This window comes from Sturnira hondurensis, unplaced genomic scaffold (genome assembly GCF_014824575.4).
Source record: "Sturnira hondurensis isolate 20B ecotype Veracruz unplaced genomic scaffold, ASM1482457v3 Scaffold0008782, whole genome shotgun sequence".
NCBI lineage: Eukaryota > Metazoa > Chordata > Mammalia > Chiroptera > Phyllostomidae > Sturnira > Sturnira hondurensis.
The window spans coordinates 1,500,563-1,526,364 of record NW_028081413.1 but is presented as its reverse complement, the minus strand read 5'-3'; the positions used below and the strand labels follow the sequence as shown (position 1 = coordinate 1,526,364).

Here is a 25,802-nt window from a genome sequence, read left to right as displayed (position 1 = left end):
CCCAAATATTTTTTCTACCTATGTTATAAAACCCATAGCACATTGTTTATATTTTGGTTTTAGTTAGCTATCTTTTAAAGAGGTTTTTTAATAGGGGAAAAATGTCCTGTATATTAATCATTTCTGAAACTGTTTATTCCATTGTGTTGAGCCAGATAACATTCTGATTTAATTTAACTTTCTGTCTGAAGAACTTCCTTTACTATTTCTGGTTAGTATAGGTCTGCTGGTAATAAAATCTCTCAGTTGTTATTGGTCTGAGAAATCTTCGTTTTACCTGTATTTCTTTCTTTTAGATTTTATTTATTTATTTCTGGAGGGGGGAAGGGAGGGAGAAGTAGAGGGAGAGAAACGTCGGTTAGCTGCCTCTCACAGGCACCCCAGTCGGAGACTGAACAGACAGCCTTAGCCCTGCAGGACGGCACCCAGCCCGCTGAGCCACACTGGCTAGGGCGTGAGTCATATTTTTGTTTCACCACTTTGCATTCCTAATCACTTTTGATTGGTTGTTGGACATTATGAATTTTACATTTTTGGGTGCTGCATTTTCTCATGTTCTCATAAACACTGTTGAGCTGTTTTAGGATGTAGTTAGGATCCCTGGATACTGTTTGACCCTTTGAAGGCTTGACTTTAAGTTTTGTTAGGGCACATTCAGGGCAACCCTTAGTCTTGGCCTAATTTAGTCCCTAGAAAGGCACGCTTTGGAGGATTCTGCCTCATGCCATATGTATTATGAGATCTCTCTATGCTGGTAAGAACAAGAACTATTCCCAGCCCTGTCAGTTCCAGAAATTATTATGCCCACTAATTTTGGCAGTTATTTCCTCAGCTTTGGGTGTTTTCCTCTCGCCTCTGCCAGTTCAGTTCTCTGCCAAAGATGTGAGTGGACTCCTCTGCACACCTTCAGAAATCCTTCCTTCTCTGAGTGTAGCTCTCTCCTCTTTGGTCTTCTGCCCCACCATTTAACCAACTTGGCCTGCCTAGATGTCAGTCTGTCTCTCTGACCAGCAAGATTGACGTCTCTGGTTAGGTGCCCCTTCCTGGCACTACAGTCTACAAATTGCCTCACACAATAACCTGGCACTTGTAGGCTCACTCTGTTTCCCTTCTGTCAGACATAATGATCCTCCACTGCTTATTGTCCAGTGGTCTAAAACCTATCGTTTATGCTTTATCTGGTTTTGCAGTTTACAGCCAGAGGCCAGTTCTTGTAGTGATGAATCCTTCAGGGGCAGATTTGAAAGTCCCTGCTACTAACCTGCTTCTTAGTCACAAAATCATGAATGACCCTAAGTTCCACCAATCAGGCCTCTTCCAGAGCAGTGATTGCTCCTGCAGTACTACCAAGAGATGGCTGTCTAGTCCCTGCCAGATCATTGCAGTGTCCTAACGCAATGCTCTGATGGCTAGCACATTTTAGAAACTGCCATCAGAACCTGCTTCCCAAACTTTACACTCACAGGTCCTGGTTCTGCCCTCTGGAGAAGTCAAGGTGACACATCGAATTTTTCCTCCTTCCCTCAGGCACTTTCGAATAAATTTTAGGAGGCAGCTGCGCCACTTGAACCCCTCTTTTCTGGTGTAAACATTCCAGTTACGTAAGCCATCCCTCATTACATGGTTTCCAGATCTTTGACCCTCTTAACCTCCTCTAGACACAGTTACCTTTGTCAGTGTCTGTCTGTAAACGTGATACCAAAGTTCTGCAGAGTGCTCTAAGCACGTCTGACTAAATAGGAAGGGCCTCTGACCTCCGTCAATCCAGATACCATATTTCTCCTAATACAGCCTATGAGCAAACTCTTAGCAACCGTGTGGTTCCTTTGGCTCATACTGAATTCATCAACTAAAACCCATTAGGCTTTTTTCTCCTTTTTAAATTTTTTGAAAGATTTTCTTTATATTTTTAGAGAGAGGGAGGGAGAAAGAAAAGGAGAGAAACATCAGTGTGTGGTTGCCTCTCACGTACCCCCTGTTGGGGACCTGGCCCACAACCCAGGCATGTGCCCTGACTGGGAATAGAACCAGTGACCCTTTGGTTCACAGACCAGCACTCAGTCCACTGAGCCACAGCAGCCAGGGCCCCATTAGGCTTTTCACAGTTATTACCATGCCTGACTGGTCTTCTACAGTGGAGGCTTTACTTTCAGGAGTTCATGTTTCTCTCCATTGAATGTGACCTTGTTCACTTCAACATCATTCCAGCATGTCCAACTTTGTTTAGTCTTGCTTTTGCCTCTGTTAATGATGGGTAATGGCATCATCTTCACATTTGAAGGGCAACACATCACTTCATCCATTCAGCAGCAAATGCATTTTAAGCATTCGAGGCGGCAGGGGTTAAATGTAGGTCCATGAAGGATACAGAGACATTTAAGCCACAGGTTCTGCTGTCAAGGATCCTGCAATCTGGTAGGAAACATAAGACATTTGTGTATGATTATGATGTAGAAAATGCTAAATGCCGTGAAAATCTTACAGAGAAAGTTCTCCAAGGAGTCAACAGTCTAGCAGATTATTTCAGAGGTGGCAAGGATGTCTGCAGAGTGGTGGTGGGACTTATGCTGGATTATCATGAATAGGCAGGATATAGGTATGTGCTGAAAGGGACTCTTAAACTGAAAGAATAGCAAAGGTAATGGTAGTTCTTTCATTAGGCCGCCTGAAAAATATAGGTGGGCCAGCAGGGCACTATTCTGGTATGACCCTTACTAGTCAGTTTGGTGTAAAGAAGGGGACTTCCACCGGAAAGAGTGGTTCTAGCTGGATTGTGGAGCCAAAATGTCCAGTCAAGAAATTTGGAGTTTATTTAGCAATTAGCAGGGAGCCACTGTGTTTTTAACAGAAGGGGGCATCAGAATTGTGTATGAGAAAACTAACCTGCAGGGATTTGTAGTGCGAAATGGAGTGAGGGAAAACCAAAGACAGGGATAGCAGCCAGAGGAACATGGGCCAGCCCACACCGAGGCTGAGCGCTGGCCGGGGGTGGAGATGTGAAGGGCGGCCACCGTAAAAGCAGGATGACAGAGCCTGGGTTTGGAAAGGAGCGGGAGGAGTTGTAGGGACCTTGGCAACAGACCAGAGGATGTTTAGGGGAAAGAATGTGTGAAAGAATGAAATGAAATAGGAGCTGGTTTGTCTTGGCCTTTTCTTTAATTCTGTCACCTGTGATAAGCTATTTTGGTGTAGACTTGCGTTTCTCAACAGCCACACTGCGACATCCTGGGCCAGATGACTCTTTGTGAGGCCGCTGTCTTGTGCATTACAGGATTGCTAGCAGCGTGCCTAGTTTCTACTCACTGGATGCTCCACAGCCCACAGCTGTCACAACCAGAAGTGTCTCTGAACTTGACCCAATGTCCTGTGGGGAGCAAGATTGCCCGTGGTTAGGACACCAGCTTAAACTGTTGCTTTGTCTGACTGTAGTATTCTAATTTAGTCTGTTGGCTTCCAAAATAATGGATCTGTTTCATTCTCTTTAAGGTTAAGTCTTTTGAGAAGGAAAGGCAAACAGAGAAACGCGTGCTGGAATCTGATCTTGTGGACCATGTTGTGCAGAAACTGAGGACTAAAGTCAGTGATGAAAGGACCCTCAGGTAACCGTAATAGACAGAAGCCCAGAAAATCAGCTTTGACTTCCTGCATAGAACATAACACACATTCACTTTACAAGTCAGCTGGATCCTCTTGGAAACAAAGACCGACCCACATTACTGTCAGCGAGCAGTTCCACTGCTTCTGAGCAGCTCAGCCGTTTAACTGTGCGGCGCCCTACGTAAGACTGGTCATATCTTACTTTCCACGTGTGTTCTCCAAAACATGACAAGGATATTTTATAATTTTGAAAGGCCTAAGTTGCCAAACTCTATCTGCCATTATCTTATTTGGCCTGTTAATCAGGGAATTTTGGTAGTGTTTTGTCAGTGAAAGGTCAATATGTTCTTGGAAGAGATCTCATATACTCATGATGGGAATGTAAATTGGTTTAGCTTTCTACATAAGAATTTAATACAGCCTTAAAACTTAATCATTTAAAGCCTTCAAACTTAAAAAAAAGATACAATGACCCCACAATTTCACTTTCAGGAGTTTATCTTGAAAATTATTCCACAGGGATAGATAGATACACAGATGTCTATCAAGGCATTATTTATAATAGTTCTCAAACATTTTGGTCTCAGAATCCCTGTATGCCCTTAAAAATTGAGGACCCTGAAGAGCTTTGTTTACGTGGGTTATATCTCTATCCATTTGTGTTAGAACTTAAAATGTAAACATTTTTAAATACTTATTTTAAAATAACAGTAATACACCCATTACATCCTAACCCAAGTAATGTATTTTTAATGGAAAACAACTGTATTATCCAGAACAAAATAAATTTTGTGCGGAGTGGCACCATTTCACATTTTCGCAAGTGTTGGTGCGTTATTGTACATCTCTCTGACCTCTTTAATGCCCTAGTAGAAGAACCTAGATTGTCCTACCTGCTTCTGCATTCAATCTGTGATACCACCCATCATGTGGCCTCTGGAAAATTCCATTGCACATTCACAGAAGGATGACAGTAAAAAGGATAATATTTCAGGATTATTGTGAAAATAATTTTCACCTTGCATCCCCTCCCCGTGAGAGGGTCTCAGGGACCTCCAGGGGTCCCTGGACCATACTTTGAGAATCTTTCATGTATAGTAAATATGATATTCATTGCTAGAAGACGTTGAATTGTGACACTGAAATGCTGTACAGCCTTTAGTTCTAGTAAAGCTGAGTTTATTGCCATGGATTTCCACAGATAGGATATACGGTATGATCTTTTTAATTTTTTTAGTTTTATTTATTGATGACAGAGAGAAAAAGAGATTGAGCTGTCACTCCATCCATTTATTTTTACTGGTTTCTTCTTGTACGTGCCCTGACCAGGGATCAAACCTGCAACCTTGGTGTATCAGGACAGTGCTCTGACCAACTGAACTACCTGGCCCGGGCCTGATCCTATTTTTACCTCAACCAAAATGCATAACCCATACATATAAAAAAATGTCTAGGATGATGTACCACATTTTTAACTTGTAGTTATTTCTGGTTATTGGGATTACAGGAGGTTTAGTTTTCTTTTTGTTTTGTTTTCTTATTAAGGTCTTAATTTTCTTAAAGCTGTTCTGTATATTTGTTACTCTTGTATATATATTCATAATCAGAAAATAATGAATTTTTGGCTTACATCCGTGTTCTCAGCCAGCACTGATGATGAGGGTTGTGCCGTCCAAGGTACATTTAGCCATGTTTGCAGGCATTTTTAGTTGTTACATTGGGGGTGCTGCTGGTGTCTAGTAGGGACCAGGGATGCTGCCGAACATTCCACAGTGCACAGGACTGACAGCGCTCCCCCCCCCAACAAAGAATGATCTGGCCCAAAATGTCAATAATGCCAAGACTGAGAGATCCTGGCTTAGATGAATGATTTTTGTTTTTTCACCTTCTCTGGCTCCACCCCCCAGTCTGCACCCCACCTGCATAAATTCATCATCAGGTTTTTTCCAAGGTAGTATGTTTCTGAAGGAACCAGGTATTAGAGTTGCAGATCCAAATCAAAGACAGCGATTTCGAGAAGACAAAAAGGTCAACTAATTATTAGTGAGTCCATGAACATTATCAAGACACTTAATAGGCCAGGTGGAATTTAATTGTAGAAAGAAAGGTTTAAAGTCTTTCCTCCCATATGATTATTTTCCTGTTTTCCCAACATGGAGTGCTGTTGTGTGTCTGAAAGGCTGTAAATTAATTCACAGTCTTTAAAGAACATTCATTCACAGCTTTTGAAAGGATCTCCTTGTTTACTAAATGGTCTCCTGTGGGTGATCACCAAGGCGCTGCCATAATAGGAGGCAGGGCCTGCTGATGCTAATGTCTCCTCGTATTGTGAAGGGAACGGAAAGAACCACCCAGAATATTTCGTTGAAATTAGCTTCTTATGTTTAACCAGGATTTACAATCCACCTGAATAAATCAGAATGTTGTCTTTAAGCATTTGTTAATTTGAAATGACATCCTTACAGTTTTTACCTGCTCTTGACTAAAAGCATAAGTGCAAATTTGTTGTTATTCCTTCACTAATAACCAATATTTACAAAATACTTTACATTTAATAGAAAAAATGGTTCACTGAAAGTAATCTGTGTTGCTTTTGGCTTATTGACTGTTTTCTAATTGTTTTTGTTTGGTTGTTTTTAGAGAAGCTTCCGATAACCTTGCAGTACAAAATCTGAAGGGGTCATTTTCTAATGCTTCAGGTATAATTACTAATTATAATCTAAACAGAATAACACTTTTATGTATCTTTGCTATAAGCACTTACGACTGTGGCTAACTCCTTGTTGCATAAAATGTATATCTTTAAAATAATATATATATGTACAGTTAACTGTACCAAATGGAATTTATCTGTATGTTTTGAAACTCACATCCTAGAAAATGAGAAAACGACAATTGAGCATTTGACTTCTGATCTTGGTCTTTGTTTTACTGTCTTATTTTTATAAGTAGTTCAATCAGTTCAAAATTCAGTAAGTACTTCAACTTAGTTTATGGTATAGATTTATTAAATGAGGGTCATATTCCTGGAAATTTTCCCCACAGAGAGGATTGAAGAAAAGTACTTTGAAATATCTGAAGAAAGGCACTATATACATTTTATTTTCATGGAAGCCAAGCGGGAACAGTAGTGCTAGTTATGCCTTCACTTTCATCACATGATCTTACTGAAAAAGAAACGCCCTAATTACGTCCACGAGAAGATATATTCGGCTGTTAGCAGAATTGGGTCTTTTTGGTTCATTTCTGTTAGCATTGACTCTCTGGCACCTTCAGATTTCAAATACTTTGAGGATTTAAAGGAAGTACTCAAGTTTCAGAGATGTTTGATTTTTTCCTTAGGTTCATGGGTTTTGGTGACTCATGTTGCCTCCCTATGCTTTTCTCAGCTCCCAGCTGAGCAGAGAAGGCTGTGGTCTTGACAGAAGCATCAAAACTGCTGGGTGCTGGGGTCCTGGGTTCCCCCTGGGCACGTGTGGGCGGTTGCAGAGAGGAAACAAGGCCGCGACATAATCTAGCCCGTGGACAAGGGGGTTCTGTTACCATCTCTGTCCTCTCCGTGGTGTGTTACAGAACACAGGACCAGAGAAAGCTGTGAATTCTGAAGCTGTCTCTGTTTCAGGTCTGTTTGAAATCCATGGCACAGCAGTTGTTCCCATTGTGAGTGTGGTAGCCCCGGAGAAGCTGTCAGCCAGCACCAGGCGGCGGTATGAAACTCAGGTACGCACACGGCAGAGTTTCCCAGGCTTTCTAATGTGAGCCACAAAAGAGAAAGAAAACTGGAATTAAATGTATTTGATAGGAGTTTTAGCGTACTAGAGACAAATGGGAGAGACAGAGATCAGCGTCTGCTTCACGGAGGGGGTCCCTGAGGTCCTGAGACAGGCAGGGGGGCAGGGTTAGGGCGTGCCAAGTTGGAGGGACAGAGCTAGTGAGCGCGGTGGGACACTGACCTCACTTGGGCAGAGGGGGGTGCTAGAGAGCGGCCATGTTGCAGACACGTGATAAGTTTGAGTTACAAAACGTCTGGTTACCTCATTTTTGTAAGCTCTGCTGTGTCTTGGGATTTCGGTGGAAACTCATTTTTTACATCTTTCTACCATATTTCCATTTTGTGTTTTCACCGCTGTCACCTTCCCCTTTTCCAAATTTCGCCTGGTACTGAACTCTCCCTGCTTCCTGGTGCAGTCTCACTGCTCTGAGCCTTTACTGGGCGTCATCTCAAAATTATAAAGAAATAAGCAACTAGGTGGATTATTAAACAAATCATAAGGATAGGCTATGAAATCTCATTTCCCCCGAGATAATAGGATACACATACATCTTTCTGAGGTGGATTAAGAGCAAGTCCTAGGATAATATTTGGGATCCGTTCTAGGCTTTGGTTCGTCATCTGTGATTGTTTTCTGGAACAGAAGATAAATGACAAGAACAATGGCTTGATTTGACAGGTTCTAAATTCCAACATTTCTTCTTGTTAGGTACAAACCCGACTTCAGACGTCCCTTGCCAACTTACATCAGAAAAGCAGTGAAATTGAAATTTTGGCTGTGAGTTGCTTTCTTTAACACTTTGAGGATGGCTTCGGCCCATACTGTCGAAGTAGCTCCCTCAGAGGCCAGGGCTTTCTCACTCGGTCTCCGCAGTACTGGGTGCAAGCCTACTATCACTGACGGGAACCACGTGGAATTTAAATCTGTAAAGAACCTGGGCAAAACTTGAAGGTTTTGTGTTTGTTTCTCTTACTGGTTTCCTGTGAAAGATGAGGGGGGAGTGAAAACGAAGATCACGTTTTAAACGTCTGAGGCCTCTGCCTCACAAGCCCACACTGAGTGCAGGCAGCGGTGTCGGGCCTTCGGAGTGTGTGCGACATTTGGGAACGAGGAGAGTCAGTTCGCCGGGGCTGAGGCCTTACCCAGGCACTTCACTGAGTCTGCTTTATAGCTCGCACAGTGGCTTCCCAGACTCTACCAGCCCTGTTCATGCTGCTCCCTCAAAGTGACGTCACCGCAAGTCATCATTATGTGCCACTGTGGGTTCCCTGACAGGTGACATGCATTTTTATGTACTAACAGGTGGATCTCCCCAAAGAAACAATCTTACAGTTTTTATCACTGGAGGTAAGCAAAATGAACTCCTCTGCATTGTGGCTTTTCAAGTCCTAAGGCTCTGCCAAAAGAAAACTGAAAATGGCATTATTTTCTCAGCAATATTAGGTATTTCTAATGGCAGTTCTAGAAATTTGGTAACATTGTTCCTTCATGTGACATAGACCATATTTTTCGGACTATAAGATACACTTTCCCCCCAAATTTAGAAGGAAAGGGGTGCTGTCTTCTAGTCCGAATGTAGCTTACCTGGCTTGGGGGGGCAGCCTATGTTATTTGTTATTAAATATTTTACCACATTTTTTGCTTCAAAAATTTTTTTCCTATTTTCCTCCTCTAAAACCTAGATGTGTCTTATGGTCTGGTACGTCTTACAGTCTGAAAAATTAGGTATATTACTAAATCAAATGGAAGGAATCATACTTTTCTAGTAACTAACTGTCTTTTAAATTTCAGAGATTATTTAACAAATACCTAGTGCTTTTATTGAGTGTCAGGCTCAGGCAGGCCTTGTCCTAAGCATTTTAAATTATTAAACTCATGTAATCTAAACTACCTTGAGAGAGGGACTGTTATTATCCCTGTTTTACAGAAAACAGAAGTTGAGAGGTTAAGTATCTTACTCAAGGTCAACCAACTACTAAGTAGCAGACCCAGGATTTGAACGTAGGCAACGTAGTGGCATATATGTTCTTAAAAACAATACATGCTCTCCCCAGCTGGTTTGGCTCAGTGGATTGAGCTCTGGCCTGTGAACCAAAGGGTTGCCAGTTCAATTCCCAGTCAGGGCACATGCCTGGGTTGCAGGCCAGGTCCCCAGTAGGGGGCACAGGAGAGGCAACCATGTGTTTATGCTTCTCTCCAAAAAAAAAGGAAAAAAAAAAACCCTATATATGCTGTGCTGTTGCAAACCTTTCTTCCAACTAGAAAAGCTCCTTTATGTAATTATATGGAAGATCTTTTTGTAAAAATTAATTTAACTAGGTCATATTTTGTTTTGTTTTTTTTAACAGGTACATATCCTAATTATCAAATACCCAAATAAGAACTTTTAAAAGTTTGAACAGTTAAACCTTTGGTATTAAGAATGCTTAACAACTATTCGATTCCCAGTCAGGGCACATGCCTGGGTTGTGGGCCAGGTTCCCAGTAGGAGGTGCGTAAGGGGCAACTACACATTAATGTTTCTCTCCCTCTCTTTCTCCCACCCTTCCCCTCTAAAAATAAAAAAATATATTTTTAAAAATAATATAAAAAGAATGCTTAATACCTAAGCTTAATAGTTTAATCATAGCTATAGGTGATTTTTGCAACATGTCATATCAAATACTTTTGTCTATCCAGAGTGTTCAGTCAGATTAAATGAGATGAAAAATGAACCTTGTCTCAGAAGTAACATTTCACACTGCATTTTGTGTTGTCTTGTAAATACCACTATAGTGGCATTGTATTGCTTTATGAACCATTCAATGGATGCACATCAGTGGTATGTCCATTTTACACAAAGTAAACAACAGGTAGAAATAACTGGTCTAAAATCACATTGGCACGTGTGGCTGCAATATTGTTAACCAGGATCTAATACGGTGGTCTGTTGTAAAGAAAACTGATGCTTCAGAGGAGGAACCCCAGCAGCCCCACTAGTCCTACCATCTCCCCCCAGAATGATTTCTTCACTTAAAGGGGGGGATGGCATTGGCCTTTCATTACTGACCCAAGAACAAGCCAGTTAATAAACCCTAGTACCTGTTGTTAAGCCTTGTCTATTTTTTCCTAGTGGGATGCAGATGAACAGGCATTTAACACAACTGTGAAGCAGCTGCTGTCGCGCCTGCCAAAGCAAAGATACCTGAAATTGGTCTGCGATGAAATTTATAACATCAAAGTAGAAAAAAAGTAAGTTATCACTTAGGCATCACAGATTTCAAAATGGATTAAAACTTAAGAAGGGGTTTTAAAGTGACATGGTATAGGAGGGGGGACCCACAAAACCCCCGAAATTATCTTCTGGAGGGCGGGCCCCTTGTAGTACAGGCTTCCCCAGCCAGGTGAATGTTCTAGGAACCCACCTGTTTCAGTGCACCAACTGGCAGTGGTGTGAGAGGCTGCACTCAGCTTCAGTAAAAATTTTTTTGAAGACTGTCAATGCACGTGCCTATTTCATGATGGGTGATTCACAAGCTCACCTGTCCACACCACACAATATTCAGCAGTTTTTTGACCAAAAACAGTTTCATCCCTGTGCCTCACCCTCCCTATTCACCCAATCTTGCCCAAAGTGACTTTCTGTTTCCCTGGATGAAAAATGTCAAGGGGAAATGTTCCACCAGTGTAGAAGAGGTGAAACAAAAACACCACAGAAGCACTAACAGGCATCCAAATTAATGAGTGCAAAACTGAGCAGTGGAAAAGTCTCAATAGGTGTATTGCATCAAATGGAGAGTACTTTAAAGGTGACTGAAGTTTAAACATGTAATACACAATTTTTTATAAATAAATGTTTTTCGAGTTCCCCCCTCATACTGTCTTATTGAGATTTGATGGCTGATAAGTTATCGAACTGCAGTGGTAACCACTTGATCTTCCTCAGGACCATGTCATAGCCACAGTCTTATCAGTAATGAAACAGGCCCCAGGGGTAGCTATCCCCATTATTAATCACCCAGGTAACTCTTAGAAATGTTTAAATATTCAAAAACAGCTATGACTGTCTTGCTTTGTCCTCGTGTCAGAGGCCAGTGATTCCTGTGATCTCCCCTAAAGGCAATGAACGACACAGCCTGTGCAGCACCCCATCTGGGGCCCTTGCTGCAGACCCTGGCCAGTTCACAGCTCTCGGGAACCTTGTATAATGCTACGGTGCCCAGCCTTCCACCTCTTTTACTCTGAAAATAATTCATTGACCTTGCTCTTCACCCATCAGACTGACCCTGTCTTTCCATTCTTTTGCAGGGTGTCTGTGCTGTTCCTATACAGCTACAGAGACGACTACTACAGAGTCTTATTCTGATCCTGAAGGACAGTCATCGCGTCATTCAGACAGGAGCTTACCCTATAAAATGTTGTGCATTCACTGTAATTTTAAATTAACTTTACATTCTTAGAGAAGATGTCACACAAAGTGGAGCTTTGTAAGTTTTTCATGTGTTATATATATATTAAAAAATTTTCCTTTTGAGTATAATAAATACTTTCATATATTTGCTGCTTTTTAACTATAACTGTATTGACACTAAAGGCTTTGTAAAGCTAGAAGAAAAAAAGCCTTGTTCTTACCTTAGCCCTACTAATAAGCACATGAAAATGTCCAAACTGAAGGGCATAATCAAGTATCACCAACTTACAATCTTTATTCTTAATTTTGTAACATGTTTATCCGAAGGTGCTTAGGCAAACTCTCATTTGACTATGAGAACTCATGCAAATTTACTAAAGGTACTATGATGATAAAACTATATAACCAGTTGGGAAGAATACCATGAGCTAACACAACTTCTAATGAAATTTTCCGGTTTTAATTCCAATAACCTAGAAGATTGGGGTAAAAGCCAGCTCATAATCACATAATTCCAGAATCAGTAATTATTGCCAGAAACTACTACCATGGGGAGAGGAAAGGAATAAATAAAAGATAGTCTATGCTGATAAACAGGCAGGTTTAATGATACATTGCTCTTCAAACAAGTGGCTGCAGAGACTCTAAACCATAACCCAGGGGTATACACAGGCCAGTCAGCCAGGCCAAAAATAAAGTGGCTTCTCATAGGCACCCTGTAAACATCACAGCTCTTTTTCTATCCAAATGACCCTAATCTCACATGAAAACAGTTAATGCAGGGGAATCAGAAACCTAGCTTTGTGGCCAAAAGTAAAAACCAGAGGAAAAATAGCAATTCAGTGGTCAGTTGGCGAAAACAGGGAATCGTACTCTTCACTGTGCTGCTTTGCTCTTCTTACTCTTGCTCTTTTTGTCCCTCTTCTTCAGCCCATCCATGTTAGCTCTCAACAGGTTTGAGTAAGCCTAAAAGATACAGAGCACAACCTTAATGGGAAGAGGTGCAAATTGGTGGAACAGCTGCCCCAGTTCCATAATGGATTTAGTGTTACCAAAAATCAGAGTCTGCCTGATAAAGCAGATAATATCATGGGACTCGTGTACCTGAAGGAAAATAGTATATGAGGAGGCATTCTCACATGAGAGCAGTGTCTGCAACATTCACTCACAGTGAGTTACACGTTTCTTTCTAAGCACAAGTGAGTAAATGCAGGCAACTTCTTGTTCAACTTTATTATAGGTAGAGCATATCTGAAGCCTAAGATGGCAAAATCTAGCTTATAAAACCTAAAAAGGAACAGCCCTGGCTGATGTGGCTCAGTGAATTGAGCACTGGCCTGCGGACCAAAGGGTAACCTGTTCGAGTCCCAGTCAGGGCGCATGCCTGGGTTGTGGGCCAGGTCCCCAGTGGGGAATGTGTGAGAGGGAACCATACATTGATGTTTCTCTTCCTGTCTTTCTCCCTCCATTCCCCTCTGTCTAAAAATAAATCTTAAAGACAAAAACTAAAAAGGAAGACAGTATCAGTGTTGAAAGTAAAGTTCATAGCCTGGCAGCTATGTATTCATAAACTACTGGTAAAACATCACAGGAGACCAGTGAACCTAAATATCGATTTTTAACCCAGTGTTCAACATTATGCTGACACCTGCCCTGGGAAAGGGAACATAGGGAGCAGCAGAAACTCACCATCTGAAACTTATTCACTTCTTTGGAGCTCACCTGGAAAACGAGAGAGGAAAGAAGATCACCCCGAGTCTCCCTACAGGAATCACCTGCCTCACCTTAGACAGTAACTCAAAAGCTTCACAAAGACAATATCTTAATTGTTAAAATATTTCTTCTCAACTTCAGGATCATGATACACTAAGTTGTTTTTCTACTCCACTTTCCTCTGCCTGGGGAATAAGCAGAGTAGCTCTGGACTTCCCACATGAGAGTTGTACCAAGATGGGAAAGAGGCAGGACTAGGCATGCTGCTCACCTCCAATGAAATCTCATACACACACGGCACTTCTCCCTGGGTTCTGAGAGGTGTCAAAGGACCAAGTACTAATCTTTTATGCAAGATATATTTAAACTACTCCTTCTGCATCTTATTCTAAGCGTCTTTCCATTAATTCAAGGCAATTTAAGCAAAATGCAAGCTACCACAAGAAATTCTACCTCTAAAAACTCCTTAGGGCCCTGGCTGATGTAGCTCAGTGGATTGAGCCTGCAAACCAAAGGATCGTGGTTCAATTCCCAGTCAGGGCACATGCATGGGTTGCAGTTCCCAGCAGGGGACCCATGAAAGGCAACCGTACATTGATATTTCTCTCCTTTGCTCCTTCTTGCCTTCCTTTCCCTTCTAAAGATTTTTTTTTAAACCTTAAAAAAATTAAAAAATTAAATTAAAAAAAAAAACTCCTTAGGTTTCTGTATTTCATGATACCCAACTTTATTTTTAAAAAACACTTAAACTTTACTGCAAATGTCCTCTCCAGAAAACTGGTAAAGGGAGGCATCAACTAATTATGATTTACTATCTCATGAACATCCTCTACTGATGTGGCTGGAGGGCATTCCACCTCTGCCCAGCAGAATGAAGTGGTACAGCCACACCTCAGAAACACTGGTGAGTTCAGTTCAAGACCATCGCAATAAAGCAAGTTGCCACCTTCTTCATAGTGGAGAGTCTTGCCTTCAGTTTGTAATAAACTCGACACCTGGCAGCATGATAAAGCAATGTGCGATAAAAAGAGGTAAGCCTCTATTCATTTGGAATCCAGGGAATCTCTTGCTTCGTCATATTCAACCTGCACTTTGAAAAGAAATACTAGGGCTCTTGACTAAATTTATATTCTCACAACTACCAAGCCGTCACATAGCCAGGTGTTTACTACACGGGCCACAAAGAAAAGGAATAATCAGTTTAAAAGCATTATCTGGTGACAAGAAATTGTTCACAGAAGGCCCAGCACAGCAGGCTAAGGGTGTAAGTAATCATATACTTATGCCAACTGTTCCTTACAGTGCCACTACGAGTAAGGACAAATTTGCTCATTTCATTTCCAAAAATGAAGTATTTGACTTAATTTCACTCGAGTTTTCTACTACTCAAGGTAAAGTTATTTTTTAAAATCCCTTGAGCCCAAAACAGCTGGGGAGCTACACAATAAGTAGCCTTTATTGAAAATAAAAACCAAAACCAGTCCAGATATACCGCATGCTAAATTAGTGCGTGTTTAAACTCAAAAACCACAGTGTTAGGAATCCAACTCACCACTGTGCTGATCTTCTTTTTCCCATCAGTAGCTCTTAACAGACACTTGTTGTCTGAGGGCTCAAAGCCCTCCACAGAACCTTTCCTCGGAATGGGTTTAGTTCGGCCATCATCTGCACGATGAACACAGCCACAGACGTTAATGAGTAGTTAAAATGTTAATAATTAGGGAAGGAAAAAAAGGGGCCACCCAATCCACCTGCGCTGCTCTAGTTCTGTTAAGCATCTCATCCACCACTGTCGACAATTTCGCCAAAATATGGGAAACTGCTTGCTACTTCCACGACAGGAATACTGTAATATCAAAGCAGATTAAATCCCACGAATAGAGGTTTGGGATCCTTGACAAGGGGAAGAGCCACGACACAGTGGGACCCACTGTAAGCGGAACCGTGTTAAATAGTTAAGCGCTACGGGCCACACCCGCCACAGCCGCCACAGCCCCTAACATTCTTCGGTCCCTCAGCCCTGACTGTGTCCAGTACACGGTGGAGGAAAGTAAGGGAAGGCGGGGACGCGCCGCAGACTCAGCTCCCGGTTTTCAGACTCTGGGCACCCAAGCTGGGGCATCACTCGGCCTCCCAGCTTCCTTCCGGCCTTGCCGAGTCGCCGGCTGCTTACACTTCTTCAGGGTGATGAACACACTGCCCGACAACCGGCACTTCTGGAAGAGCCTGGTCAGCTCCGTCAGGAACTGGAACACAACAAATCCGGCCCCGTCAGGCAGTCCCAAATCCCCGCCGCGGCAAGTCCCAACCCCACCCGCCAAAGAAAACAAAGGCCCCGAGCTAAGCCTCCCAACTACACCCCTGCCTCGGTGTGCCAACTCTAACCATACCTGCTCACTCTCCAGCAAAACCATCCCGACGCCGCCGGCCCCACCCCGTCAACGTACGATCCAAGCAATCGGGGCCGGAAGTTCCTGTAGGGCTGGAGGCGGGACTTCCGCTTTTAGACTTCAACTCTATTCCTCCAAACCCGCCTCTGCTCCTCCCCGCCCCTCCTGCTCTGCGCCTGCGTTCTGGGATGTCCCGCCGGGTCCGGGAATGGGACGATCCTGAGGGCTCCTGTCGGTCGGAGACTTCACCCATTAGAAATCGCCTCAGCCTAACTGGCTGGTGTGGCTCACTTAGTTGGGCGACCTCCCGCGAAGTAAAAGGTCGCCAGTTAGATTCCCTCTCAGGGCATGAGCCTGGGTTGTGGTTCAAGTGCATACATGAGACAACGATAAATACCTTGAACAGTACCTGGCACATAGAAAGTCCTGGCATTAGCTGTTACTATTTTTATCATTGTTATTATAAATTCTGATAGCCTCTCAATTCTCCCTCTTCTCTGACCAGGCTGAAGGGCCTCTAGCAAGAGGGACCGGAGCCAGATCTCAGTGTTACCTCTGAATTCAGTGAAGAGACAGGTGTTTGAGGCCTTGCTATGGCCAGTAGCCAACTTGACCCCTAGGTCCTCTGTAAAGTCAAGCATTCAGTCGTGCAATGGGCTTTACTGAGAGCCTTAGTCTGTGTTATAATATACAGCAGAATGCAAGGCAAGCTAAATTCCTGGTTTCCTGGAACTTGGATTAAAGGAGAAGTGGAATAAACAAAGTAATAAGTACAGCTTCAGATAATGAGTACTGTGAAGACAAGTAAACAGGGTGATAAAAATGACAGTAACAAGGGAACTAGTTTAGGTTGGGTCAGAGAACTTGGATCTGAATGGGGACAGAATGCAGACGGCAGGGAATCGCTAGAACAAAGGTCCCAAAAGGGAAACAAGTTGTCCTGTTTCCACAAGGCTGGGGGTTGGGGGTAGGAGTAGAGAGGGCACCAGCAGGAAGGAGTGAAGGAGTGTGGAAAGCTTGGAGAGGGGGTCACATAGGGCCTGTGGCCATGGTAAGTTTAGATTCTTGTCAAACTTGAAACCAGATAGTGACGATCCTTTTTAAAAGATCTGCCTGTCTGCGGTGTGGAAAATGCACTGTATAGAGACAGGGCAGGAAACTGGGAGACCATTAGATGACTGCATTAGCTTCCTTCACCACAAATTTAGTGACTTAAAACAACACGAGCCCTGGCCAGGTGACTTTATTGAAACATCATCCCAACTATGGCAGGCAGGGCGCACGTGGGGGGCAGTCGACCCATGTTTCTCTCTCACATGCAAGTTTCTCCTCTCTTCCTCCCCTGCCTCTCCCTCCCCCCTCCCTCACTCTCTCTCTCTCTCTAAAAGCAGTAAATATATCCTCAGGGGAGGATTCAAAAACACATAAATTTCTTCTTTTACAGATCTGGAGGTCAGATATCTAAAGGCAGTGTTTCTGTAGGGCGGTGTTCCAGCCGGAATCTCAGGGGAAAAGCCATCTCCTCGCCCTTGTAGAAGTCACCCGTATTCCCTGACTCGTGGCCCCTTCCTCACATCATTACAACCTCTTGGTTCCATTATCACGTCTACTCCTGACTCTGATTCTTCTGCCTCCCTCTTGCAAGGACCTAATGGTTACATTGGGCCCACCTGGAAAATCCAGAATAATCTCCCTATCTCAAGATCCTTAATTTAATCACATTTTCAAAATCTCCTAAACATGTTAAGGTAACATATTCACAAGCTTTGGGTATTAGGACATAGACATCTTGGGCAGGGGGTGCCTACCACAGAAGTTACTGCAGAAGTCTAGGTGCCAATACACGTGAAGTCAGACTTTGTTCAACATTATTTCATTATAAAGTTGATGACATGCCCTAGGAACTTAACTTTTGTTTTTATAAATTAGCCTGTGCTAAACCTGTTTTTTTTTAAATATTTTATTTATTTATTTATCTTTAGAGGGGGAAGGAGAGAGGGAGAGAAACATCAATGTATGGTTGCCTTTTGTGCATCCTTTCTGCTGGTAGTTAGCCTGCAAGGAACCGGCCTTCAACCGGCCTGCAACCTAGGCATATGCCCTGACTGGGAATCGAACCGCGATCGTCTGGTTCGCAGGCCCGAGCTCAATCCACTGAGCTACGCCAGCCAGGGCAACCTGTTTTTATTATAGGTCATTTTGCTTATAGTCACAGAATGTAGACAACATTAAGTGAAAACACTGTTCTTTGAAGGTAGAGTTGGCAGGACTCACATCCCATTGGTTGTGAGCATTAAGAGGAAAAGAAAAACCAGAGATGTCTCCTAAGGTCTTTTTTTTTTTTAGATTTTTATTTATTTATCTTTAGAGAGGAAGGGAAGGAAAGAGGAAGAGAAATATCAATGTATGGTTGCCTCTCATGAATCTCCTGCTGGGAATTGGCCTAGCAACCTGACCTGCAACCCAGGCATGTGCCCTGACTGGGAATCAAACCATGATAGTGTGGTTTGCAGGCCCGCTCTCAATCCACTGAGCTACGCCAGCCAGGGCTTTCTCCTAAGGTCTTGGTTGAAACAACTGGGTGGATGGTGGTGTCCTTGGCTAAGAAAAGAAACATTTAGGGCCCTGGCTGGTGTGACTCAGTGGATTGAGCTCAGGCTATGAACCAAAGGGTCTCTGGTTCAATTCCCAATCAGGGCACATGCCTGGGTTGTGTTGCATTCACCAACCGCGAGAACAAATGTCGGAGACTTTCGGGGTTCCAAAGATGTTACTTTATTGGCCAAGTTTAACCTGTGCAGGGGCGAACTCTCCAAACTGTCCGGAGACACGGTGCCCGCAAGGGCTGCAAATGAGAGTCGCGCCAAACACTTACAGGCTTAGGGTTTTATGGAGGCGCGCAAGCAAGCTGGATACAGAAGCAGATGTGGCGGTTAGCGGTTGGCTCAGGGGCACAATGGGGTTAGTGATTATTGGTGAGTTAACTCGTGCACTGGCTCGTGCTCCTTTACCTGATTGGTCAGTTGAGCTCGTGCACAGGGGCAAAATTTCCCTCCCTAGTAACTGTCCAGATGGCTATCTGCCTGACTGACCTTTGCTCTTAAACCACATCCTGGAACACACCGTGCTCTTCGGGCATGTCCCGGAGCCTCTTTGCGTTAGTTAGTAAAACACCTTTTGCTTCCTTACAGCTATGTTCTGGCTAGTTACCCTTGCCCTCAACAGGTTGCAGATCAGGTCCCTTGTATGAAGCATGTAAGAGGTAACCACACATTGATGTTTCTCTCCCTCTCTTTCTCCCTCCTTTCCCCTCTGTCTAAAAATAAATAAATATATAAAATCTTTAAAACAAAAGAAATATTTAAGAAGTAAAAAAGTGGTTTCTCTTTTCATGAGGAATAAAAAATGACCTTGATATCCCACCCTTAGAGTTAAAGCTGTTATGACAATTGAGAGGGGGTGAGCGTGGGAGGGGGATAAGACTTAATTAGAAGGGGTTTGATGGCTGAAAGTCCTGTCTACTTAGTTTCTGTACTGGAAGGGCTCATCCCCAGTGTCATTGAGAAGACACATGTGGATGAGGGCTTCTGTCACCCCATAGGGGTCACAGTTGGCAGAAGGGTACCAGTCTTCAAAGTAACGCTTCTTCTCCTGGCTGACAGCCCAGGAAATGCCATGCCAGGGCTAGAGTTGGCCATGCCAGAAGGAATATTGTCGGAGGTTTCGTTGAATCCAGTTAGACACATTTGGATTGGGGGCTGGGATCTGGGCTGGGATGTGGTGCTGGTGCCGCTTGCTCAGCCTCTTGACGGACTGTGCTCTGCAGACCAGTCTCTCCCAGGGCCTTGGTGCTGAAGTTGGTATAGCAGCCTGCACCATTCCAGTTCCCAGGAATGGGCCTGGGATCAAAGGTTGCTATCACCCCAAAGTGTTCACACACTCAGTGCAAGATCAAGATGAAACAAGCAACCCAGAGATGATGTCCCAAATCAGTTCCTTCACAGGGTCCTATCAGGAATTGCCAGTGGGCGGGCATGAACTTGGCATTTTCCCCACAGTCTTTTTTATTTTTTCAAGATTTTATTTATTTATCTTTAGAGGGGAAGGGAAGGAGAGAGGGAGAGAAACATCAAATGTATGGTTGCCTTTCGTGCGTCCCCTGCTGGGAGTTGGCCTGCAGGGAACTGGCCTGCAATTCAGGCATGTGCCCTGACTGGGAATCGAACCATGATCATCTGATTTGCAGGCCCGCACTCAATCCACTGAGCTACACCAGCCAGTGCTTCCCCACAGTCTTGATGATGGCATACAAGCAGCCCCAGTAGTGAGCCTCCACCATATCCCTGCCATAGGTTCTGTCTGCTCCCAGGCCACAGTAGGATGGACCTTGGGGCCCAGGGAAGCCACTGGAAGGCCAACCAAAAGGGTGTCCATCTGTGCCCATAAAAGTATATTATTGCTCCACCCCAAACCACGTCCATTATCCGTTTACAGGTATGCCTTCAGTTGGTCTCTACAGGTTTTCAGTTGTATTTGAAGCCTTCACAGAACACCATCTTATTGAGGTCCTAGCAGAAAGGGTCCCAAAACATGGCAGCAGGGACAAGATACGTGTCCCTGTGGGAGCCTTCATACTGTAAAGTACTGAAGCCATCAAAATACCACTTGGTCAACACTTCTGTGCAGTTGGGCTTGCCGTCCAGGGTCCTGATCTCGCATCGCAAGAAGTCCTCCTTCAGTACCATCAGTCCAGATATACATAGCTTTCACTTTATCACCCTCAGGCAGGGACACATACACTCACTTGATGCCGTTGTTCAAGTGGGAACTTACCTAGGTGGCCATGGTGGAAAGTGTTCTGAGGGACAAGCAGGCAGCAGGGCAGGTGGGCCATGAGGGTGAGGTCCCGCTAGGAGAGGAGGCTGGGGGTGCTGCTCAGACACTGGGCTCCTATCCTCAGCTCTGCCAGGAAGTAAGAAGTTTTGTGAAAAGATGAAAAGTTGTAGTTTGGTCCAGGAATATCTGAGATGCCTGTTATGTATCTAAGTTGAACTATCAAGTAAACAGCTGAACATACAAGTCTGGAGCTCACTGGCTCAGTAAAACATTATAAATAAAAATTGGAGAGTCATCTTCAGGTGCCACGGGACTAGCACAGACTAGAGCAGTGTGGTGAAACCCCTCCTCTGGGGCTGCCAGACCCCCCTGCCATGCCCACCACCATGAATAACCTCTAAAGAGCCTTGGCCTTGGTATCTCTAGTTAAGAAGCCAGAGTCCTTGTTGGGAGTCCCAGACTGGCCAACCCTAGGTCATACTCTTGAGTCTAAGTCCTGCAGATGGGTGAGAGACTGACCCCTCTGACCCTTTTATTTTCTTTGCCTTTCACCAGGAACTGCACAGTGCAGGGTTACAGATGGGTTCAGGTCCAGGGGAACAAAAGCCCAGCGTAAGTCTGCCACAGAAGATCGTCAGCCTAGGCAAAGGAGTGGGCAGAGGGTGCTGAGCGTGTGCAGTCATCAGAAAGCACACATGTTCGAGATGTATTACCAGATGGCCAGAGAATGTCAGAGCCCACTTGACATTCGTGGTCATGAACTTAAGTGGAACCAGTTGCAATGCTTGTGTGATCTAAGGGTTGGCCTAAATGACGACCATTGCACTCTGAGCTTCTATTATTCCTTGAACATTGAGCAGTGTTCTTTGGAGCTATGGGGTTGGTGCGAGGGGCACCGGGGAAAAGGAAAGGGCCTGCCGGGGAAGAGAAAAGAGCCTGGGGCCATGATTCACTGGGAGCTTCATCGGGATTAGCCCTCGGTTGGAGACACCTCAGTGTTGGCCACGGTCTCAGTTACACCTCAATTCTCTTCAAGAATTAACGGCTATGCTGACCCCTGCGTGACATCTCAAGGCCATCCGTGACATGATATGCCACTCTCATAATAAAATCAAATAATCTACATTCAGATCTCGCCTCTGCTGCTTATTAATTATGTGACCTTAGGCAACCTCTGAAAGTCTAAATCTCTTTGTCAGCAAAATGAAAATAATACTTCATAGATGTCATAAAGATTTTTATAAAATACTATCAATGAGACCTTTAAGCTCTCTCTAACATAGCAAGTGTGGATACTTAAGTTTAATTAAAATTAAGTAAAAGCAAAAATTCAATTCTTTAGCCCCACTAACCACGTTTCAAAGATTCAGAAACCACGAATGTCTTGGAAGGTGCAGAGGCAGAGTGACTCCGTTGTCAGACTCTGCGGCACAATGCTGCTGCGGACGCCACAGCACTGGAGCCGGCAGCTGGCAATACTCAGTGACAGTCATAACAGTGTTAGTGTTTATGGACCAGGCCCCTGCTGTCATTTGGATGCCACTTTCTTGATTTTTGCTACCCTAATACCACCTGCATTAAAGTTGATGCTTGTTGTACTTAAACACATTTATTTGATATACTTATCATAAAAGAGAAACCAGTATCGTTTGCCATAAAAATAAGTACTATGAACAAACTGTGGCTAAATTTTTCATATTTAAAAAAGTAAAAACAATGAATAAAGCAATAATAAAGTCAATCAACTATAAAAATAGAGATCTGAAAATAAATTCCCCTTTGAGGAAAAATAGATTGTTAATGATCAGTTAGGAATAAAGTCAGTCAGTAAACAAAGGGATTGAGAATCTTTGTCCATAAGACATGGTTAGCCCTGCCTGGTGGAGCTCAGTGGATTGAGCACTGGCCTGTGAACCAAAGAGTTGCTGGTTTTATTCCCAGTCAGGGCACATGCCTGGGTTGTGGGCCAAGTCCTGCCTGCAGTGGGGGGCCCTCGAGAAGCAACCACACTTTGATGTTTCTCTCCTTCTCTCCTTGCCTTCCTGTCTCTCTAAAAATAAATAAATAAAATATTTTTTAAAATAGGACATGTTTAAAATTTAATGTTGTCAAGCTCCCCAAATCCTGCCTTGCAGTTAGGTTGGTGGCGTTTGACCCTTAAATCAGAGGAGCATGTGAGGCAGGAAGGTGTTCCCTTATCCCCCACTCACCCTAAGGGAACTGGGAAATGAAAATGTCTCCCAAATTCTCCCAAAATCCCTCCCACTTCCCGGGGCCTTCAGCAAAGGCCTAGGCAGCACAGAGAGCAGCTTGGAGCCCCTCAGCACAGAACACCTGTGTCTGCCTGACCAGCTTTAGCTGCCTCCCCAAGGGCGGGGCTGCTGCAGGAAGACCTGGGAGAGAGCAGCCCGCACTCCCCAGCTCCTCAGTGGCCTGGTGCCTAAGGGCCTGCAGAAGTGTCCTGCTTCTACCGCCTAAGGTCGTCTCTCCAGAATGCTGCGGGTGCACGTGTCCTTTCCTCAGAGCACGATTGAATTTATTAGGTTTTAATTAGGACTAGGGTTTGAATTAGGTTCAAAGGTCCCATTTAGGTGTGGGTTGATTAATTTGCAGCTGTGGTTACTCACATGCAGTCAAGCTTTGCAGGGCCCAGACTGCAGAACAAACACTGATGCTCTGTCCGGGCTGTCTGGGTTTGAGTCTGAGGGGCGCTTCTCCTTGTCTAAGTGACGGGAGGGGAACTGCATGGCCTATATTTAAGGGTAACCTTTTTAAAAGATTTTATTTACTTTTTAGAGAGGGGAAAGGAGGGAGAAAGAGATGGAGAGAAGCATCAATCTGTGAATGCCTCTCACATGACCCCCGCTGGGGACCTGGCCTGCAACCCAGACATGTGCCCTGACTGGAAACCGAACCTGCGACCCTGTGGTTCACAGGCTGGCACTCAACCACTGAGCCACACCAGCCAGGGCAAAAGGTCACTTTTTAAAAAGTGAAATGGCTCGTATATAATTTAGATCTATTTACCTTATTATTAATGAGGGAGCCAGGGAGATGTTACAATTCATTCAAGGTGAATCCAAAAAATAGACCATTTCTAGATCAGGGGTATTAAGATGAATTTGTAAATAGAAACAAAACTGAATTTCCCATGAGAGGAAGGGTGAACAGAATTCATTCGTGTGTTCATAGAGCCTTGCAAACTAGCTCAAGGCAATGAAAATCTATCAGATGGCACAGAAAGGTATGCTCTAAACAATGCATGGGTTTTCACTGGAAACACCTGCTAACTTTTTATTCCACGTTTACTTACCCATATTTTTCAGACCATAAGACGCACCTAGGTTTTAGAGGGGGAAAATTTTGAAGCAAAAAATGTGGTAAAATATTTCATAACATAAGTAACATAATATCTCATATTACATTGTACAATGTAAATGTAAATGGAGCTCAACAGCAGCATTAACAACCATTATTCCTCCCAATGGGTGGGGAGGGTGCGTCTTATAATCCGAAAAATATGGTAAATCCTTCTGTCTCTTAGTTTCCTCATCTGTAAAATGGGGACATAATTCAAGTGCTTACGGCCCTGTGTTGTGTGGAGGGGTAAGTGAGCTAAGATATGCTTTATTATACCCTGGTTCCTTAGATTGCAGTTGGCTGTTCCCTTTTCTATTTGTCAAGGTGGATTCAGTCTACAGAAGCAGGTCACCATGACGACAAGCATGGATTCACGCCCACCTTGCCAGATAGTGTGCTGGCTTCCAGTTTCACTCTGAGGGGCACCACAGGTTCTGAACGGCCTCACGGTAGCCCCAGGGTGCAGACTTTCAGTGTCAGCGCAGAATGAAGGAAAGAGGGTGTAACTGAAACTCAGCAGGCAATGGCACTGGCAGGTTTGGGAGGACTGAGGTCTGGGGCCTGGAGACCTCCTGAGTCTGTGGGAAGTGGTAAGCTCTGGTGGCAGCCTCCTAGAGAAGGCCAGAGAGGCGGCTAGAGGGAATTGAGGGTTTGCCCTGGATATCTGGGTGCCCACAGTGAGAGGATAACCTTCCTGTAGCCATGGCAACAAACTCCATAAACCAAATCCACTCGGACCCTCCAAACTACAAATTCCTTTATTCTTTCCATCAGTCAGCCAATCAACAAGTGTTCACTCTGTGTCTTCTTGGGAAAATCAGGGCTCCAGGGACTTCTGCCCGTGCCCGGACTCCCTGGGATGAACTCCTGGGTTTAGGTGCCGCCCCAGTGCCCTGGAGAGACAGCCTGAGAGCACTGATCAGGCAGTCGGGGGCCTGGGTTTGCCACTGGTCTCTTACTTTGTGAGGGACCCTGAGCCAAGTACTTACCTGCAGTTTCCTCTGCATAATACCTACCCCAAAGGGTTGTTTTCAGGTGTCATTGAGATAATATACATAAAGGGCTCACAATAAGCACCAAATAGATGCATTTCTTTTATTTTTCACCATTATATTGAAGACTTAGGCTAGATTGCTAAGGTTAATTCCACTTCCAAAATTCTGAGAGCTATCGCTTCTCTGCCCCTGGGCCCTTCTGGGGGCCTAGGGACGTTTCCGGAGCTCACGAGGGTCAGTGGTTCACGGCAAGATAGGGGAAGTGGGCAGTGCCACCCTGCCTTCCCTCCAGCCAGGCTTCTCAGGGGCGGGAGCGCCCGGCAGAGCCCTGACTGCAGCGCTCCTTGGGACCGGCAGGGGACGCCCTGATCTCGCCGAAACAGCACAGCCGGCGGCAACCCCAGGCTTCCCAGGTCTTTTGTCCCATTTCCTTAAACGGCAGCAGTATCCAAGATCGTGATCCTTGTTTCTCAAAGCCACTTCTGCTGCGCCTAGAAGTTTCTGGGTAACGGATATATTATCATTCATTCAATCATTGTAAGAGGACTGAACGAGCACCCTGGCAGAACGTGTCGCCCTGGCAGAACGTGTCAGGTGTTCTGCCAGGGCTACAAGAAGCTGACTAGGATCTGCGCTAGAGAAGTCACTGATTTATTCTCAAATACCAATAACTCCCTTATATCATTGAGAATTTACTAAGCACCAGGCTCACTTATAAGTGCTTTAAATACAGTCTGTCTTGAGCCCT

At 44.2% G+C, this 25,802-nt stretch overlaps 2 protein-coding genes, 1 long non-coding RNA gene and 1 pseudogene across 3 annotated transcripts in view; 1 reads left to right on the top strand and 3 right to left on the bottom strand.

Moving 5' to 3' along the window:
• EIF2AK4 (eukaryotic translation initiation factor 2 alpha kinase 4) overlaps positions 1–12,368 on the top strand; it is a 105,380-nt gene extending 93,012 nt beyond the window's left edge. The window contains exons 33-39 of the mRNA XM_037056095.1: positions 3,487–3,599; positions 6,238–6,296; positions 7,220–7,317; positions 8,079–8,147; positions 8,673–8,717; positions 10,483–10,601; positions 11,658–12,368. Of these exons, the coding sequence (XP_036911990.1) occupies positions 3,487–3,599; positions 6,238–6,296; positions 7,220–7,317; positions 8,079–8,147; positions 8,673–8,717; positions 10,483–10,601; positions 11,658–11,715 (561 nt within the window). The 3' untranslated portion in view covers positions 11,716–12,368. The remainder of the gene's footprint in view (positions 1–3,486; positions 3,600–6,237; positions 6,297–7,219; positions 7,318–8,078; positions 8,148–8,672; positions 8,718–10,482; positions 10,602–11,657) is intronic.
• On the bottom strand, positions 6,402–10,536 carry LOC118993603 (uncharacterized). The gene is made up of 2 exons (XR_005067887.1): positions 10,452–10,536; positions 6,402–8,780 (listed from the first exon to the last, which is right to left on the bottom strand). It is a non-coding gene; the product is annotated as an uncharacterized LOC118993603 (long non-coding RNA).
• SRP14 (signal recognition particle 14) lies at positions 12,348–15,971 on the bottom strand. Its single transcript, XM_037056096.1, has 5 exons — positions 15,864–15,971; positions 15,647–15,719; positions 15,026–15,138; positions 13,450–13,482; positions 12,348–12,726 (listed from the first exon to the last, which is right to left on the bottom strand). Exons 1-5 carry the CDS (start codon positions 15,885–15,887, stop codon positions 12,637–12,639), a joined length of 333 nt encoding a protein of 110 aa, XP_036911991.1. The 5' UTR covers positions 15,888–15,971; the 3' UTR covers positions 12,348–12,636.
• Positions 15,972–19,288: 3,317 nt separating this feature from the next.
• LOC118993540 (glutamine synthetase-like) lies at positions 19,289–20,708 on the bottom strand (annotated as a pseudogene).
• Positions 20,709–25,802: the final 5,094 nt, after the last annotated feature.